The sequence below is a fragment of the Onychostoma macrolepis genome, chromosome 07 (assembly GCF_012432095.1).
Source record: "Onychostoma macrolepis isolate SWU-2019 chromosome 07, ASM1243209v1, whole genome shotgun sequence".
NCBI lineage: Eukaryota > Metazoa > Chordata > Actinopteri > Cypriniformes > Cyprinidae > Onychostoma > Onychostoma macrolepis.
In genome coordinates, this window is record NC_081161.1 from 44,574,722 (window position 1) to 44,595,223 (window position 20,502).

General features: G+C 40.9%; 1 protein-coding gene across 1 annotated transcript in view; it reads right to left on the bottom strand.

Annotated features, from left to right (window-relative positions):
- Nucleotides 1-5,690: 5,690 nt before the first annotated feature.
- LOC131544703 (B-cell receptor CD22-like) overlaps nt 5,691-20,502 on the bottom strand; it is a 32,577-nt gene continuing 17,765 nt past the window's right edge. Inside the window, exons 4-7 of the mRNA XM_058783099.1 lie at nt 13,876-14,160; nt 7,500-7,781; nt 6,948-7,046; nt 5,691-6,728 (exon numbers count right to left, since the gene is read on the bottom strand). Coding sequence (XP_058639082.1) covers nt 6,670-6,728; nt 6,948-7,046; nt 7,500-7,781; nt 13,876-14,160 — 725 coding nt within the window. The 3' untranslated portion in view covers nt 5,691-6,669. The remainder of the gene's footprint in view (nt 6,729-6,947; nt 7,047-7,499; nt 7,782-13,875; nt 14,161-20,502) is intronic.

A 20,502-nucleotide genomic window follows, 5' to 3' on the forward strand; every position in this document is an offset into this window, starting at 1 on the left:
GAAGAAGTTTAGACGACAGACTGAGGCATCCGTGACAGCAGATACAGAGAAACAGAAGAGAGAGAAACACACTTCCTCACAGCATCTCACGCAAGAGCACAAGCGTTTCATCGACCAATATCTGCAGTTCATGAGAAGTTGAAGTGAAGCATCATGACTAGTCAATGCAGATGAGTATGTATCACTGAACTACAGGAAAATCATGACAATTATCTGATTATTTACATATATTTAGAGGTTTCAGTTCCTCTTGAATAAAGTAAGATGCAGTGGGTAATGTGTGTAAAATGTGTGGTTTATAAAGATCCTCAGAGTGTTTCCTCCGTCCTTTGTGGAGCAATTAATGGAGCCTTTTCACATTTACAGGATTGGAAGTAAGATGAGAGACCACAATTATTATTATTATTTTATTATTTATGTTTGTGTGTGTGTTTGTGTTCCCACAAACTTTTTGGAACATCAATATTTTATTTCAGTGCTAAAAGACTGTAAATGTGTAAATGTAATTAAATCAGACATCTGCCCTCTTATAGCTCTATAGACACTGAGGACAGAGAGACCTGATACTTTGTGCTATACATCTGAATAATGTGTGGATACTCCATTACTGCTTTGTGTTTAGCCAATGAATTATGAATCTAAATTATAAGGTACTTATATTATGAAACGATTTCATAAAAAAAAAAAATCATTGTTTTCATTACTGTAAAAATAAATAAATAAAATAAATGGGGCGATTACCCGTCTAAGGTTTATACAACAAGGGGGAAAAGCATATAATGATCATTTTATAGTAAAAAGCTGAGCAAACATATATAGACATTAAATCCAAGCCAATAAATCCAGATATTGACAGATAAAAAAAATAAAATAAATCAAGCAACAGTGATTATGAAATATGCCGTTTTGTTGATGGATGTCGGATTTTTATTTGAACTTTAGGTGCGTTCACGCCATATAACCGTAATTACGAGATACCAACTTGTAAAAAGCGTTCACGTCCTCGCAGAACTCGTAATTACAACTTGTGAACTGGGAGCTTTCTGAAACTATACGGCTTGTACCACGTGACCGCTACACCTAACGCGGAACCAGAGAAAAATGCTGGCGCTTTCAAAGAAAGCTATATTACTGCTCTAAAAAAGAGGAAAATAGATGCATGTATATAGATACTATAATGTACTATAAAAGAAACATGCCGTGTTCCTACTGTTATTTTGTTGTTGTTCTCAACATTCTTTCGTGGGCTCATTTTGTTGACTGTCGCTATAGCAACAGATAATCCCCAGTCGGGGATTATTTCAGTTGAGTTCACTAAAATAAATTGCTTACATTACTTACATTGCAGTTAAGTAATTAAGTGATTAATTAAGTGCTGATTGAACATTAGCGATGAACACCTGCTGTTAACAAACAGAATCACTGACAGAAAGAGAAACACAAGAACAACAAATAACTTTAGTCACAGCCTTAGATGAAATCACCTGAAATAAAATACATTAAATCTCAAGATCTGATTAAACAACCCCACAAACAGCATCACCAGCTCCACTTATTAATAACCAGACTGACTATATTTCTGTCAGACATCTACAGAAGATCTTATTGAGAATTAACTAAGGTTTAGATGTTGATTTATTGTTTCATTTGAAGTAACCATGTTAGAGATCAGTGTCTGCTGGGCTCTTGACCCTTGATTTCTGGATTAGTTGTTTTTTTCTTTCTTTCCTTGTTTTCTCTGGCTGTCGTAGCCATGTGTTCTTCAAACATATTTGTTACAGCTCAAAGGCCCAGAGAAAATGATCAGTAGCTAGTTATATATTTTTGATAACAACCATCTGTTAGTGAACTGATCTCATTGAGAGTGATTATAGACTCATTGTGTGTCTAGTTTCTGATTAAAAGGATGTTGTATTGATCATAGTAAAAGTGATTTTAAGAGCCAGTGGTTCCGTCAAAGTTAGTTAATATAAGGGACTTTACAGATAGTTTGTCCACAAAAAGTTTCAATCTGTGGCTGTAAGTAGACTCACACAGACATCAAGAATCAATTTATGAACCTCAACAATGGTGACCATTAAAAAAAAAATGGAATAAAACAAAAAACATGCAGCAATGCATGCTGGGAGCCATGGATGAGTTTTGTACTGTGCTAGTACCCAGCATGCATTCCAGCATGAATTTTTTTTTTTATTTTTTTTTTTAATGGTCACCATTGTTGAGGTTCATAAGCTGATTCTTGATGTCTGTACGAGTCCACTTACAGCCATAGATTGAAACTTTTTGTGGACAAACTGTTTGGAAAATCCTTTATATCAACTGACAGTCACAGCACCACTGGCTCTTAAAATCACTTTTACTGTAATCAATACAACATCCATTTAATCAGAGATTAGACACAGGATGAGTCTATACTCACTTTCAATGATATCAGCTCACTAATAGATGATTGTTGTGAAAAGTACATAACAACCAACTACTGATCACTTCCTCTGGGCTTTTGAGCGGTAACAAACATGTTTGAGAAACACACGGTTACAACAGCCAGAGAAAAAGAGAGGAAAAAAAAAAAACAACCAACACAGACCTCAAGGGCCAAGAGCCCAACTAAAGCAGACACTGATCTCTAACATGGTTACTTCAGTTGAAACAATAAATCAACATCTAAAGCTTAGTTAATTCTCAATAAGATCTTCTGTAGATGTCTGACAGAAATAAAGTCAGTCTGGTTATTAATAAGTGGAGCTGGTGATGCTGTTTGTGGGGTTGTTTAATCAGATTTTGAGAGATTTTATGTATTTTATTTCAGTTGATTTCATCTAAGGCTGTGTCTGAAGTCAGTTGTAGTTCTTGTGTTTCTCTTTTCTTCAGTGATTCTGTTTGTTAACAGCAGGTGTTCATCACTAATGCTCAATTAGTACTTAATTAATCAATTAATTACTTCACTGCAAGTTTTAAAACTTAACATGGTTTAAGCCAAGGGGAATTGGTTTACTCAAACGGTTTGAGTTACTCTAACTTGTCGGGTTTTACAGTGTACAAATAAATACAAGTAAACCTGTTTATGCATTTTATGCATATCTGTATACATGCTTTGTATAAATTAGTTTAAATGTGTACCAGGCCAGCTGAGAATAATAGGCTAATTATTCCTAAAGTGGTATAAGAATTTAAAATATTGTCTAACTGAACTTTTTGGCTCAATTTATAGCTGTAATAATTTGTAAGGTTTTATCCTTCATTCAGAAAGTTTAGCTTTAGGGAACCAAATCGTAGAAATTCTTTTTTCTTGAGTACCTTTCAAAGTTGGGGTGTCTGTTTTTATCGGACAGACTTAAGTCCATCCTATTCACTGTCTGACCCAATCACATTGTCTCTGTAGGGCGGAGCCCCGCCCAGCACAACTTCTTTTTCGTGCATACATTATCTGCTCATAAATGTCACCTGAAGTAAATATTCTAGCAGATTTCTATAAAGTGTTATAATCATATCTTATGATGCTAAAAGTCAACATTCATCTTTTTCAATGTATTGGAATCAGCATAACGTGTAATTTAATACCAAACATGAGATAGTTGTCACATCGAATATCTATAATTTGACCTACTAAACGGGTTAAGTCATAGATTAAAAATATACTATGTTCTGGTAACTACAGTAAGATATATGAAACATAAAATACCACATTCATATATATATATTGTCTCGAGTATATTGCTTTAATAGCAGCAGTCTTTTCTGTATTGTCCTTTTGAAGATCCTTTGTCCATAAAAGTTTGGGTGTTCTTTTCCTTTTGGAGAAGAAGAGAAAAAAGGCGCATTCCTTTTTGGAATGCAGGAGACCAAAGCTGAGGTCGTGAGGTCATGAGGAGTATCACGTTGTGTGGCTCTGGTGATCTTCTTTGCTGAGACAAAGTTGTAAGTCAGTCAACTTTTTGTTTATCGGAAGATAGTTTATGGTAAGCGGGGTCGCAGTATTGCGAACGCTCTGGTTCTGAAGCTTCTCCAAAGGAGTAATCATTGGTTGTTAAACTCCAAACAGATGTAGCGCAGACCGTTCATCCTCACCTTATCATGTTTTACGAGTCTCTCGAGGTGGTAAGAAGAGTATGGCCGGACGCTAGTCATAGAACTGAGGCGTGGTGTTTGTCATTTGCTAATTTTACGAGCTGATGCTAGAAGATTAGTTCCAGTGGAATGTTCTTAAGTTACTCATGTGTGTGCGTTCTTTTCGACCAGGTTCTACTTAGCAACATGCCTCAGTCTCCACTTATGAACAGATTACCAAACATAAAGTATTAATTCTGAGTTATGTTTATTCTTCTAGAATTTGGTGCGTGCCGTTCATCAGTCCGATGAAAAACTGGATTAAAATCCCAAAAAGGAGAAGAAGAAGAAGAAGACGGTCAAGTTAGCGCTGTGTTCTTCAGTGGATGAAGTTCGTCCAGTGCAGCTCCTGAAGACCGTGACAAACCACCCTCATCTTCATCTTCTTCCTCATCTTCCTCTTCTTCCTCATCTTCTTCAGGCAAACGCAGATTTAAAGGGCTGCGGCTGTCATTCTGTGGCGTGTCCTCGTCTTCTGAGCAGGATAAGACGTCTTCCATCCAGACTCAGAAGACCAGCGACGACTCGAGTGCAGTCGGCAGATCTTCTGAGGAGCTTCAAGAAGTTGATCTGCTGACTGCCGACCAGAAGAAAGAAGCAGTCGGACGTTACAGACGCTTTCACAGACATTTGTTACATTCTTTTTGAGTTTTTCTGCCTCAAACATCAGGTTTTCTTAGCTCTGTGTTTCTGATCGTTCAGGATCTACTTCCTAAAGCTTGCCTAGTTTCTATACCTTTATGTCCTCAATAAAAAAGTTTGTATCATTAACATTGACAAAAACATGTCTTCACAGCAGTAGTTCCTCCTGGTTCCTCCTCATCTGCAGACGTCAGATCCTCAGAACAAACACCGTCTGAGCTGCAGACTGAGATTCAGGAGACTGAACCCGTCACAGGTAACATATGAAGCAGTTCTCCAGCTTTTCTACTGTACTTTTGCTTCATCTGAGCTGTTAAAGCTCTAAAATTCAGATTTTCTCCTTTACTGTGAACATTTAAAGAAACAGGCAAATGGTTTGAACAACAGATCATTCCTTGTATTATTTGTAATATTGTAATATTTCTTCTCAGCAGTAGTTGAAGGGACTAAACCTCCTTCTCTCAGTGTTGATGGTCCTTCATCTGCAGACAGAGATGAAGAGTTTTGGGAGACAAAACCCTTTACAGGTGAGAATTAATTATACATCCAGAGGTTTTAGTAGTAATAAATGCAGATATGTCTTTTTAACTGTGTATTGAAATGTTTTGAGACCAGATTATATTTCTGAAAGCATTAAAAAATCCAGACTGAAGTTCTAGTGTAGACAAACAGTCCTGATATTGAAGTGAATATTGCCTGTTTTAGAAAGTCTTTGCTGATGTCTGTAGTATGATACGATGTTTCACGAGGGGCCACTGGTGAGCTTCCTTAATGTGGATTAACACCTGCTGCCACCACCTTTAATTTTAACCCGGTCTGGTCCGGGAGGAGCACTCAAAACACACTCAAGAACAAGAATTACAAAGGAATACACTTTTTATTAGCAACAATAGCAGCCGTATGGCATTGTCTCACTTAAATATCCTGATTACATACACTGGTCATATTACTTCATTAAACCGTGAACACACATTTAAAAGAGAACCCAAGTACTCATTCCAAATTCACAGCAAACTATAAATAGTGGGATATCTCATACAAAGCACACTTAATTAGAAACTCCAAGCATAAATCACATGCCCTATATATAATAACCAGCGCAGGCAATCAACATACAATTCGGGAGGACAGTATCACCGATAGCTGAGCACAACAACAACACACAAAAATCTTATGGAATAATAAAAATAATTTCAGAATTCCCTGTCCATTTCCTATGACACCCTGCCATCACTGTGAGGACTCAACCTTCCCTTCCGCGGCAATGATAGGAAGGTCTCTTTCAAACAGCCTGCCAGGTCCACCTACTCTCTCTTCCCTATCTACCTAAATCCCCCCCACTATCTACCTCCAGGTCAATAAGTGGGACCCCGGTTCTCTTCACGCCGGTGGTGCTCGCCAACCATGAACGCCACGGATCCCCTTTGTGAACCCAGTGTGGCGTTGGGGGCGTGGTTTAGTGGGATCTGCAGCGGGAGAGAGACTCGGGAGACGAGCGGTAAGTAAGTGGGTCAAGCGCAAAGTGATAACACCTGTGTCTGATTGCAGTGATGAGCGGGGAGAGACTGGTTAAAAGAGAGCGTCTGGGGAGTGTGAGAGTGAGAGAGACGGGACGGAGAGCTCGTGGAGGACGGAGGCTGAAAGGCCAGAGAAGGACTGAGTACCGGAACGAAAGAAAGAAAGCTTCGCCAGCGCAGAGAGCGCGATGTGCTGTTATATGATTCATTTTTGTTTTATGTTGAATAAATCCACGAGCCTCCTTGAAACTGACCCCGCCCTCTTCCTTCCATTCCACGAACCTTACCACACCCAGCCTGCATAGAAAACATAGCTTATCAGTCTCGCTCACAATTCATTATCAAACAACAATCAGACTCCAGCATCCTGTGACTCTACGAGCGGTTTGAAGAATGGATGAAATCAGGATGAAGTTTGTTCCTCTGTTACGGCAAACTGGCTGTGGTCTTCAGTAGATGTAACTGTGAGACACACACGCACATAACATTTACTTTCACAATTCAATTTGACATTTTCTGTTTTGCTTCCACTGCAGTTGCTGCTTATGACTGACCTCCATCTGTTGTAAATATTGATTTATTACATATAAAAAGACAGAGAGTAAAGGTCTGTCTGTCAGTGAATGTGAATGGTTTGAGAAAAGACACTCAGAGGAGAGACGGATCAGACAGAAGTTGTACCTCTCGCTCTGCAGCATTTGAACAGCAGCACGACTGTCGACAGCAGATACGGACAAGCTGCCAGAAGAAAACTGAGGATGCTGAAGACAGAAATCTGACCTGAACGTGACAGAAAAACAGAGCAACAAGCACTTATTCATAGCTTTCAGTCACATGACCGGCTCGAAGACTTGGAGGGCAAAACATCCAGAACTGCAGCACAAGCCTGTCAATTTTCCATCTGTCTCCCAGCCGCAAATATTTAATCACCTCTCAAAAGAATAAAACAAAGGTATGTGAACAAAATGCAAGTTTTTAATATCTGCATTTTACTACATTACTACTTAATGCAATCTGCTTAAAAATAACTGTCGGTCAGTGGAGCAAAGCTTCGTTTTGCCTCCAGGTGGGCGTTCCTATCAGGGTGTGACGTCACGTGAAAACTATCAACTGAGCAGCGTTGCAGATCTCCTGAAGGCTTTCAAAAAGTTTCTCAGGGAACCCCAAGTCTTATGAGTATATTGTCTGGTTATTTTAAACAACAGGCAAGTATTTATCACAGTATTTACTCACCATTAACAGACAGATTAATTCGGTTACTGTCCTGTGATGATTGTGGTCTTTCATCTCTCTGTCCTCTACACCAGTACTGACCCTGATCAGACTCAGTAGCTCCTCTGATAGTGAGAGTGTCTCTATTTACAGTGTAACGATCAGACGTCTGTAACATTACACTGTCTTTATACCACTCATATCTCCAGTCACTGTGAGACTCTAAAACACAGGTCAGATTGACTGTCTCTCCAGTGAATACAGGACTGTCTGGTGTCACAGTCAGTGTAGATGTGGGTGAATCTGTAAATAAAAACAGATAAATACCAGATATGAAATATGACTACAATGAAGTGTTATTTTAATCTTGAATGAATGAATGATGCATTTATTTAGTGCTTTATTGTGTATTGCTGTACACCCAAAGCGCTTTACAATCATGTGGGGGGGTCTCTCCTCAACCACCACCAGTGTGCAGCATCTACTTGGATGATGCGACGGCAGCCACAGGACAACGGCGCCAGTGCGCTCACCACACACCAGCTACAGGTGGAGAGGAGAGAGAGTTGTAGAGCCAATCAAGTGGATGGGGATTATTAGGAGGCCATGATGGACAGGGGCCAGTGGAGGGAATCTGGCCAGGACACCGGGGTTACACCCCTAGTCTTTACGAGAAGTGCCATGGGATTTTTAATTACCACAGAGAGTCAGGACCTCGGTTTGACGTCTCATCTGAAAGATGGTGCTTTTTGCCAGTATAGTGTCCCCGTCACTATACTGGGGCGTTAGGACCCACACATACCACAGGGTGAGCACCCCCTGCTGGCCTCACTAACACCTCTTCCAACAGCAACCTAGTTTTCCCAGGAGGTCTCCCATTCAGGTACTGACCAGGCTCAACCCTGCTTAGCTTCAGTGGGCAACCAGTCTTGGGCTGCAGGGTGATATGGCTGTGTGACATCTTTACATTCTGTAGGCGCTTGCAGATTCAGTGTTAACTGAATACAGTAACTGTTATGTTTTCTCAGAAAAAAAAATCATATTTTCATGCTGCTATATGAAGAAATAAATGTGTTCAACGAATACTTTTGGTCTAACAGCCATATCAATAATTTACCGGTGATTTTTGTAATTTTTAAGAGCCACTGGTCCTCATTCACTGTCATTATATTGAAAAGAGCAGCCAGGACATGTTTGTTTGTTTTATATAGCACATTTAAACACAACTTGAAGATTACCAAAGTGCTTTACATAGCAGTAAACAAAACAGCAGATAGGTTGGTGCAAGATTATGAAGTGCTTTAAAAACCAATGTTAAAATATTGTATTCCACTCTAAGTTTAGCAGGTAGCCACTGTAATGTGGTCAGAATGGGATTCAGTCAATAGCCTGGCCGCTGCATTTTGAACCAATTGCAGTCGCTCCATAGAGGACCGATTTATCCCATAACACAGCGAACTGCAAAAGTCTAATCTAGATGTAACAAAGGCATGAATTACTTTTTCAAAAGTCTGTATTGAAAGGAGAGTTTTAACTTTAGCCAAACATCGAAGATGAAAACAGCATGACCTAACCACACTGTTTATCTGTTTATCAAACTTTAGACAGGAATCAAATAAAACACCCAGGTTCCTTACACAAGATTATAAGAATTAAAAGACAGAGCAACACTAGGTCCAAACAAAATCACCTCAGTTTTACCTTCATTAAGTGTCAAGAAATTACTCATAAGCCATAATGGATGATCCCAAGATGGCGGCGCGAGTACATCGCGAGGCTCTGGGTCTCTCCAGATTTTGCAATTTTGCGGTATTTTTCTTACTCATCTCGGGCCTGTTCGTGCAGAACAGTTGTGCCTTTACATCGTACACCCGTTGTGAGCTTTTGGATATCGGTTTGCGAATTTCCAACACTTTTATGGACAATCTTCGACTCCTTCCTGAGATCGCTAGGACACCCGAGGCTATGCACCCTACCCGGCCGGGCGGAAGTGCTCGCAGGCGGCGTCGAGATCGTAAACAAAGGCGGGGGAAGCGCGGAGGACTAAGAGCTAAGCTAAGGCTAACACCACACCGGCTCTCTTTACCCAGCATTTTCCTTGCCAATGTACGGTCGCTAGTGAACAAAATGGAGGAGATTCGACTCAGCATCACACACAGCAAGAAACTTTTGAACTGTAACGCCCTAATCTTCACGGAAACCTGGTTAAACAGCGGAATACCGGACACCGCTATTGAGCTAGCGGACGCCACACACTCCGGGCGGATAGAACATTAGATGGCTCCGGTAAGACCAGAGGTGGTGGATTGTGCATTTACATTAACAAAGCTTGGTGCACAAACTCTGCTATTGTTGGGAGTCATTGTTCAGCTAACCTTGAGTTTCTCATAGTTAAATGTAGACCGTTTTATCTACCGCGGGAGTTCACTTCCACCATTATAACTGCAGCCTATATTCCCCGGATGCTGATGCCAAGCTTGCTATGAAAGAACTTCACGCAGCCATCAGTAAACAACAGACTGATCACCCGAAGCGGCTTTTATTGTTGCAGGTGACTTTAATCACTCAAACTTAAAGTCAGTGCTACCCAAGTTTCACCAGCATGTTTCCTGTCACACCAGAGGAAACAAAACCTTAGACCATGTTTACACAAACATGGCTGGAGCTACGTTGCGACACCCCTCCCCACCTGGGACAGTCAGATCACCTTTCTTTGTTCCTCACCCCAAATATGCACCCTCATCAACCGTGTGAAGCCATCAGTGAAGACCATCAAGGTGTGGCCTGCGGGGCAGATTCCACACTCCAGGAAAGGTTTCTACACACAGACTGGAGTATGTTTGCTTCTCAAGCCACCAGTGGCGCTCACACAGACATTGACTCTTACACCTCCTCTGTATTGGATCATATCAATATCACCATTGACAGTGTTACAACCCAGAAACAGATCACCACATATCCAAATCAGAAGCCTTGGATGAACAAGGAAGTGCGACTCCTGTTGAAGTCACGCAACACTGCCTTCAGATCAGGAGATGCACAAGCCTACAGCACATCCAGAGCAAACCTGAAGAGGGGCATTAAAAAGGCCAAGCACTGCTACAAGCTAAAGATAGAGGGACACTTTTCCAACTCTGACCCTCGACGCATGTGGCAGGGCATTCAGGCCATCAGTGACTACAAACCCACCCACTCCAACCCCGCAGCCACTGATGTCAACTTCCTGAACGAGCTAAATTACTTTTATGCTCGCTTTGAAAGAGACAACAGAGAAACTGCCACCAAGCTCAATCCCTCAGCTGACCACCCACCAATCATACTCTCCTCCACAGATGTCTGCAAGGCACTGAGCCGGATCAGCGCGCACAAGGCTGCTGGACCAGACAACATCCCTGGTCGTGTTCTCAGGGCATGTGCGGAGCAGCTCGCTGGGGTTTTTACAGACATTTTCAACCTGTCTCTTGCCCAAGCAGCCGTACCAACATGCTTTAAATGCACTTCCATTGTGCCAGTGCCAAAACACTCTAGTCCGAGGTGCCCTAATGACTACCGCCCTGTAGCACTCACACCCATCGTCATGAAGTGCTTTGAGCGGCTGGTCCTGGAACACCTAAAAGACTCTCTACCATCCACATTGGACTCACACCAGTTTGCCTACCGTAGCAATAGGAGCACAGAGGACGCAGTTTCCATGGCACTGCACTCTGTGCTCACTCACCTGGACAATAAGAACACTTATGCACGTATGCTGTTTGTTGACTTCAGCTCAGCATTCAACACTGTCATCCCAACCAAGTTAATAGCCAAACTTGGAGACCTGGGCATCAATACCTCAATGTGTAACTGGATTTTGGACTTCCTGACCAACAGACCCCAGAATGTTCGATCAGGATTCACCTGCTCCACATCCATCACACTTAACACTGGTGTACCACAGGGCTGTGTGCTAAGCCCGTTTCTCTACTCCCTCTTCACCTCCGACTGCAAGCCTGTGTATGGATCTAATTCCATCGCCAAGTTTGCAGACGACACCACGGTGATTGGCCTCATCAGTAACAACGATGAGACTGCCTATAGGAGGAGATCCAGCACCTGGCCACATGGTGCACTGAAAATAACCTGCTCCTCAACACCACCAAAACAAAGGAGCTCATCGTGGACTTCAGGAAGGAGTCAAGAGGCACACGACACCATCCACATCAATGGAATGGCTGTTGAGCGTGTCTCCAGTTTCAAGTTCCTGGGGATCCACATCTCGGCGGACATGTCGTGGAAAACCAACACCTCCAGCCTGGTCAAGAAGGCTCACCAGAGCCTCTTCTTTCTGAGGACACTGAGGAAGAATCAGCTCTCCTCTGCTATACTGGTGAACTTCTATCGCTGCGCAATAGAAAGCATCCTGACCAACTGTGTCACAGTATGGTATGGGAGCTGCTCTGTTGCGGAGCACAAGGCACTGCAGCGGGTGGTGAAAACTGCCCAGCGCATCACAGGGACTCCACTACCTGCCATCGAACACATCCAGAGGAAACGCTGTCTGCATCGAGCTCGCAGCATCCTTAAGGACTCCTCTCACCCAGCCCACAGACTGTTTTCTCCTGCCCTCCGGCAGGCGTTTCAGGTGCCTCCGGACCAGGACCAGCAGACTAAAGAACAGTTTCTTCCCCAGAGCTGTCTCTTTACTGAACTCTAACCCCGTTGATCCACTTCCTCATATATTATTAACTCTTCTCTCCTACCTCACATCTGCCTTATTTGCACTACTGAATGTAAATTTTATTACAGTAACAACTGTTTACTTTTGTATCTTGCACTACCATACCTAAATTGGATTATGCTCATTTGCACTGCCGACTGTTGTTACATTATCAATGCTTACATTAACATTTTGCACCGTATGTCTAATTGTAATACGCAATCACTTCCACTGCACTTTTACACCTTGTTTATAGTAATAGTCATCTGTATATATATTATATTGATAGTACATATCACCTGTAAATTCTGCTTATAGTAATAGCCATCTGTATATTTATTCACTATACATATTCACCTGTAAATTCTGTATATTTATTCACTATACATATTCACCTGTAAATTTCTGTATATTTATTCACTATACATATTCACCTGTAAATTCTGTTTATATTAATAACCATCTTTCTTTCTATATATATTTATACATATATTCAGTACATATCCTTGTCCTGAACTTATTCAACCATTGTATATACTGCACTTGCTGCTATTGCACTTCTGGTTAGACCTAAACTGCATTTCGTTGCCCTGTACCTGTACTTGTGTAATGACAATAAAGTTGAATCTAATCTAATCTAATCTAATGTAAGTTCCTGAATACATGCACACAACTTTGCTAATGCATTTTTATCACCAGGTTTAAAAGAAAGATACAACTGTGTATCATCGGCATATAAGTGAAAAGAAATACCATATTTCTTGAAAATATGCAGTTATAAATAATGCCATTTAGGTTCCAGGGAATAAAGTCATGCAGGTCCGTAAAAATGTAAGTTTGAGTATATGATGATGTCCACCTTGTGGAAATTGCAATAATTCGCAAGTGACAACTTCTCACTTTGAGCACACGAATGCGTGTCATTTATTTAGCAGGTAAACACAGGAAGACCAATGGCGCTGAACCGCGTCCCACGTCATCACGCAATTTAAAGGGACCGCGATCCCTGTAGTCATGAATAAACACACTAAGAACAAAGTGCTGCGTTTATACTCAACAGTGTGTAGAACTACGCTTAACAACAAAGGTGAATTATGTATGTCACATTCACTACAACCTTAACCTTATGAAGTTACTGTTTTCAGGCACAGATAGGACAAAAAGTGCCATCATCAGAGTGACATTCACTGTTGAGATGAAGCTTTTAAACAGTGTACACTGCCGTCACTATACTGTGCTTCTATCAATCTAATTCAGTGCTGAACGCTGTTTTACACACGAAGTTTGGTTATTTACAAAACTGATGACTGCATTCTGAACTGAATTTAGCCACAGTTTGTACTTGGTCTTTGTGTTTATCATCTGAGATTGAGGGGTTTGGTTCATCTGCAGCACACAACTGTACCACCTTCACTGTGTCTGCAGTTTATAGAATGAAACTCTGCACAGAATCTCATCCTACGACATCTGAAGAGAACTGTGAACAGAATACAGATTCTCCATAGACTGACTACATTTGCTAAAATGTGCAATGTATAATTATCAACCACAACCACAGAGACCTTTCTTCAAAGTTTACCCAGACTTCCAGTTTGAATGAAGTCAACAAAATAACCATTTTTTGTTGTTGAGCTGAAATCTGGATGCAGTGTGTGTTCATGTAGTAGAGTGAGTTTATGAGGACAATGATATTCAACTCACCTTTCACAGAGAGAGAAACAGCAGAGCTTGATCGTGATGATTTTGGTCTTTCATCTCTGTGTCCTCTACACCAGTACTGACCCTGATCAGACTCAGTAGCTCCTCTGATAGTGAGAGTGTCTCTGTTTACAGTGTAACGATCAGACGTCTGTAACATTACACTGTCTTTATACCACTCATATCTCCAGTCACTGTGATCAGACTCTATAACACACTTCAGATTGACTGTCTCTCCAGTGAATACAGGTCTGTCTGGTGTCACAGTCAGTGTAGATCTGGGTAAATCTGTGAAGAAAGACAAAAACATAGTGAGTCAAACATCTCTTTCCTTTAAATTTTGTAAATATTTCACAGAACTGAACAATTGATCCACACATACATCCAGTGAAACGACAGACTTCTCTTTGGTGGCGTATGCTGGATTTCTTCAGTTTATTTCATTTAGTTCACTTTAACCAGGAGCTGCAGCTCTGCAGAGTTTAGCTTCATCCTTAATTAAACACAACTGATTCTGCTAATCGTAACGAATCACTGCTCTAGACCTTGAGTCGGAGATCAAACACAGCTTTATTAAGGGGTAATCCACAATTGTAATAGATAAAGGGTCAACCACAAGACAAACAATAGAAACAACAGGTAAAACGCAGGCAAACAGAGAAATCCAGGAAACCAGGCAGAAGATTAATACCATGACATGAAACCCAGAGCGAGCGATCAGATCAGATGTAATTACGCTCAGAGAGTGAGTTTAACATCATCCATAGCAATAAGGTTAACCCCACTCTTTCTCTTAGATTAAGATTTCTCCCAGTTCCTTCGTAAAAATGGGGCTCAGCAACTTTGTGAATATGTTTTAATAAAGACTCTAATTAACCCTTGTGCACTGTTTGGGGTCTTTTTTGATCCCAAATGACGTTTGCTGGATTAAAAACAAAAATAAATGTTCCTTTTATCTAAATGACTTGAGACTTTATACTTTTGCCAACACTTGGTAGCTCTACAAATAAATTTTAAAAACTGGATTGATATCTGGTTGTATATTAGTATGAAAAAGAAAAAAAAAAAAGTCACTTGTGATGTTTGGGGTCTCTGGAGAAATGAATGGGGAAATGATCAAATCTATACCTTTACTTTTTCATTTGTCAAATAAAATCAATAAATCCACCACAATGCAGACCACAAAATACATGAAAATGAAACAGCAACCCTTCCACACGTTCACAATGCAGAACGATTACGCTCGCACACACACACACACACACACACACATTATTACAATAATGATTTTGTAGTCTCTTAACATTAATCTAAATCTGAAAAAAAATAAAACAAACTTGTGAGATCTATACCTCTGTGGAAATGGCAAAATGAGCTCTAGAGCCATCTGGTGACTGTTGTTAAAATTTGTTTTTTTAATTTTTAATTTTTATTTTAAGTGTTTGTTTTCAAATAGATGGAAACAATTTGGCATTAAACTATGGCACGTTGGCCGTGTTATCTTCATGAATTAAAATGAGGAATGTGGGTCTTTCATAAAGTGAATTTTACATTTAAAAAAATATATATAGCAATTTAAAAAATATATTATAAATCCTCCAAAAACTCCACAAATGTGGAATAAAAACATTAATAAACTGACTAATAATACATTTGAAAAAAAAATAAAAAAAAATATATAATTATTCTGTTGCAAAAAAGACCCCAAACAGTATGAGTGTAATTCCCAAACGAACAGTGCACAGGGGTGCACTACTTAGGAAAACTGCTACTCAGGCTACTTAGGAAAACTGATGAAAAAATGTTTTGTGAATACGGCCCGGGGTTATGCAGAGTGAGTTCACAAGATAATGAGCAACAGGCGATCAGGCCAGATTCTGGGTAATGAGTAATACAGTCCATGATAAGAAAACAAAGACAGAAGGAGAGCCCTCTTGTGGCTATCATACACACTCCGGCTGGCAGGAGTGACACTAATCAAGTCCTTCAGGCTTATTTGAGAACTACAGTAACAGAGTTTTGCACCCCTGGCTTTAACTGCCTCTTTCTTCCAATCGACTGCAAGCTCACATTCATATCTGCGTCTGTTGTTGAGTGCAGTGATCACATCTCAGGATCCACTCAACAAACACTGACACGTGATGGACAGAAACAAGCCCTGCCTTCATTTTTCTTTTTTGATAATCATTAAGAATACAGAAGATATGATCTGTTGCTACTTCTGTTTCCTTCTGACTTTAAAATGTGGATGAGAGTTCTGAGAGTTTTAAGAGACTTTAGTTAAAAAATGCAATTTTCATTCTCATTAACAACTGAACTCTATGTAAGAGTTACTAGATTCCTAAAACAGTGTCAAGATAAGGATTTACATCCTTTAAACATCTTATGCATTTGAACAGAACAGTGACTAGAACATGTGATAACAGCATTAATAACAGCAATCATAAACTGCAATGCTTCAATAGATGGACAACTCTAGAATATCATAATCAAGGCGAGACACTGCCGCTTAATAGGGTAAAAAAAAATAATAGTTAACGCCTTACTTACCCAGCTGATTGATTACAATGATAATTGCAAACATTTTTTGTATTACGTTTTCTAAAATGTTAGGTTTAAATATACAAATGAGTCATTATTTAATTAATTATATGCTAATTTGCTTAAATTTCTAGTAATCTAAACAATGGATGATGTCAGATTCAAAATTCTTATTTATTTTTACAGTCAAATCTCTTTACAGAATCTCATTTTGTAGAGATCACTCCATAATTCAGAAAATACTTAGAACAGACAGAAAACACTATATTTTCACAATTTTGGTGTTACGTGAAGTAGACCAGGCCCAGAGGATGATGGATAATACTGAGGAGTTTATTGAGATCAGCAGATGGGTAAGTATGGCAGGATGAGTGAGAGGGTAACTGTGGTATTGATAGACGATAAAGGATATCTCGATGTTGGTTGCGTTGCCAGGAACTCGTGGAGGATTGGGTGAGCACACACCTCGGGCTGACTCTGAATGCAAGACGGGGCGACGGATGAAGACAGACAGGCGTAGGAGATACGGAGGACCACCGATGACCTGGGATAGAAGGTAAGTACTCGAGAGGTAAGTATCTGAGCATAGAAGGTGAGAGTCCACTTCGTGTGATCGAGATCGGACAATGACGGATGTGAGGTGTGTGCTTAGGTAGTGCTGGTCTAATGACCATTCGGCTTCCGGCTTCGCTACTGTTTGGACGCTCCTGCTTATTGCTCTGCGCTTCGCTCCATATTTATGCACTTTTCTCAGATTTCTCTAAGATTTTAACTTCAGCATATCAGCACAGTGCTCAAACAACTCAGTTTTTAGAAAAGGAAGACTCTTTGCCTCCCACTGCCAGCAGTTTACATTCCGGAGACGGGAAAACACAGCTGCCTACATTCAAACAGACGGGAAAGAAAATGCCCCTTGTGGAATCTACTTGCTGCATGAACTGCCACAGACTTCTACAAAGGATTGCGGTTCTTGAAACAAAGTTACTTGCTGGACCTCCAAAACAGGTGGAACACACAGCAGATCGTCATCACGGACCCCCGCGGCATACAGCCGGTGAGTCCTATGAATCTAGTGAATCTCAACAGTTTATACAAAGTGTAGAAGAACAAGCTGATCGACAGACTAATCGATGGCACAAACAGGGAGCGAGACCCAAAGGCACTCGAGACATCAGATTGTCACGAGTATCTCGTATTGCGGTGGTAGCATCCTCTACCCCAGATACAGCTATGACAAGACTTGTAAACACTGGCATCTTACAACCCCTATACATCTTGAGAACCGATTCGAAGCATTAATGAATGTGGGTGAGGAATCCCCAAATGTGACAAAACATGGATCGTATCAGCCAGCAGCTAACATCGCTACTAACAGGCGCTCAAGGTCGAGCAGACAGCGGCACTCAGCTCAGAGCGCAGTCGAGCCCAGGACTCTGATAGTGGGCGACTCTATTATCAGAAACATCAGTAGCAGGACTACAACTACATGCTGCTTTCCTCAAGCAACCGTCTCTGATGTGAACAAGGAACATTCTGATGAAGCACAAGACTGCAAATCGAATCATCATCCATGTGGGGAAGAACGATATTCGGAAAGAGCAGTCAGAACTGCTTAAGAAGGATTTCAGTGAACTCTTTGAAACACTTCAAAGACTTGAAGTTCAGTCGTTCATCAGTGGACCACTCCCAGCAAGGGGAACTAACATGTTTTCACGGCTGCTTGGGCTGAATACATGGCTACAAAGAACCTGCAGTACAAAAGGAGTCAACTTCATCGACAACTTCAATATTTTCTGGGGCCATAGACAACGGTTTAAACCGGACGGCTTCCACCCAAACAAACTTGGTGCGAGAGTGCTAAAGGACAATATCTATTTCTCCCTCCGTCATCCTTCAGTGGTGTGTGCCAATCCACTCGGCCTCAATGGCACACACACACCTGGACAGAATATGAGTGACCACAGGACTTCATGTCAGACTCAGTGTCATCTTATGGTTGACACATCCCACAAGGACACTGATAACACCACGCAGCCAAAACAAACTTTCCTCACAGAGACTATCCCGGCTGAGCCCTGCCCACACAGCTCATCACAAACAGACTGTGACGTACTACATCAGCTCCAAGACTCAGCACCCAAGGACAACTATCTGGAAAACAGCCAGGGAAGCCAGGACAACATATCACAGCCACCGGAAACACCAGAGCCAGAGCCCCGCTCGCCAGACACACTATCCCTCTCTCCAGAATCTCCACTTCTAAGCTTCTCACAGAAAATGGAGGAACTGGTGTATGCTGGGACCAAACTCTCCCACTCGTTCGCTGCAAGCCCCCGGATATCAACTAAAAAACGGCGGGCCCCGCAACCACCAAAGACTTCAGGCCCAGCTCTCCCTCCTCCTCCTGTGAGAGCTCTCCGTCCGCTGCCACAACGCCAGGGCCCAAACCCTCCTCCATCGGCTGTAGGTGAACCAAAAACAACTGATAACAGCTCTCAGTGATATGTGTCGGGTCCCCGCTATATTAGCAGCAACACTCACAAATGTTCACAGAACAAGCGGGAACCCAGTGTGCCTTTAGCTTTTTATATTTCTGTTTTATCACGTGATAGAAAATCTAAGGCCTTCTCAAGCCGTATGGCTGACCCATCTAATCTGCGGCCTATAATGCGTCAATCTAAGATTGCTGTAGAGACCAAATGTAATTCCATCAAGTTAGCATTTTTAAACATTCGCTCACTAAAAAATAAATCATTTCTGATCAATGATTTTATAACCACAAACAACCTGGATTTTATGTTTCTAAATGAAACATGGCTTGAAGACAGCTGCAGTGCAACAGTCCTCAATGAAACAGCCCCTCCTAACTTTAACTTTACAAGTGTCTGCAGGACTGTTAGGAGAGGTGGAGGTGTAGCTGCTCTATTTAAAGATGTTTATCAATGCAAGCAAGGGTCATTTGGTCAGTATTTGTCCTTTGAATATCTAGGGTATTGTGCTGAAAGGTGCTCCACGCATTCTGTTTATCATTATTTACAGGCCTCCAAAATACTCTCCAGCCTTTGTTGAAGAGTTCACAGAACTGTTATCAATGATTTCCTCAGAGTTTGACTGTTTTACCATTTCAGGGGATTTTAATATTCACATAGATAATGCAGAAATCAAAACTGCAAAAGAAAGTATTACTGTTTTAAACACTTTTGATCTGATCCAGCATGTGCATGAACCCACACACAATCGTGGACACACTCTAGATTTACTCATCAGTAAAGGTCTAAACATTTCATCCATTGTTGTTAAGGATGTAGCACTATCTGATCACTTCTGTATTTTCTTTGATATATTGATCTCTGTTACCACTGAATCTAGATCCGTCTCTGTCAGAAAGAGATGCATTGATGAGAAAACTAGTGCGCTATTTATGAAGGCTATATCTTTAACACCAAGCATTTCTGCAGACTCTGTTGATCTTCTCCTGGATTCTTTTAACTCAAAAGTTAAGAATGTTATTGATGATATTGCTCCGACAAGGGTCTGCAAGAAGAATGGCAGACAAAAATCACCATGGAGAAAATCAACAGCAGTTCAGAGTATGAAAAGACAATGCAGAAAAGCTGAGCGGATGTGGCGGAAGACAAAACTTGAAATTCACTATAGCATCTATAAAGACAGCCTTCATGCTTTCAATGTGGAACTAGCCACAGCTAGACAGACCTTCTTCTCAAACCTTATAAACAGTAACTTAAACAACTCTCGCACTCTTTTTGCTACTGTGGAGAGACTGACGAACCCCCCAAGTCAGATTCCCAGTGAAATGCTCTCCGACAGTAAATGCAATGAGTTTGCTTCCTTCTTTTCTGAGAAGATCAATAATATCAGAAAGGAGATTGGCATGTCTACTTTTGCAGAGGTCACACAGATTCGACCGCAATTTCAAAAAGAAGTGACTATGTCTGTTTTTGAAGCAACTGATTGCAAAATATTGAAAGAAATAGTACAGCACCTTAAATCATCAACCTGCTATCTTGACACACTTCCCACATCTTTTTTCAAAAGTGTGCTTAACTGTTTAGAAGCAAATCTCTTAGA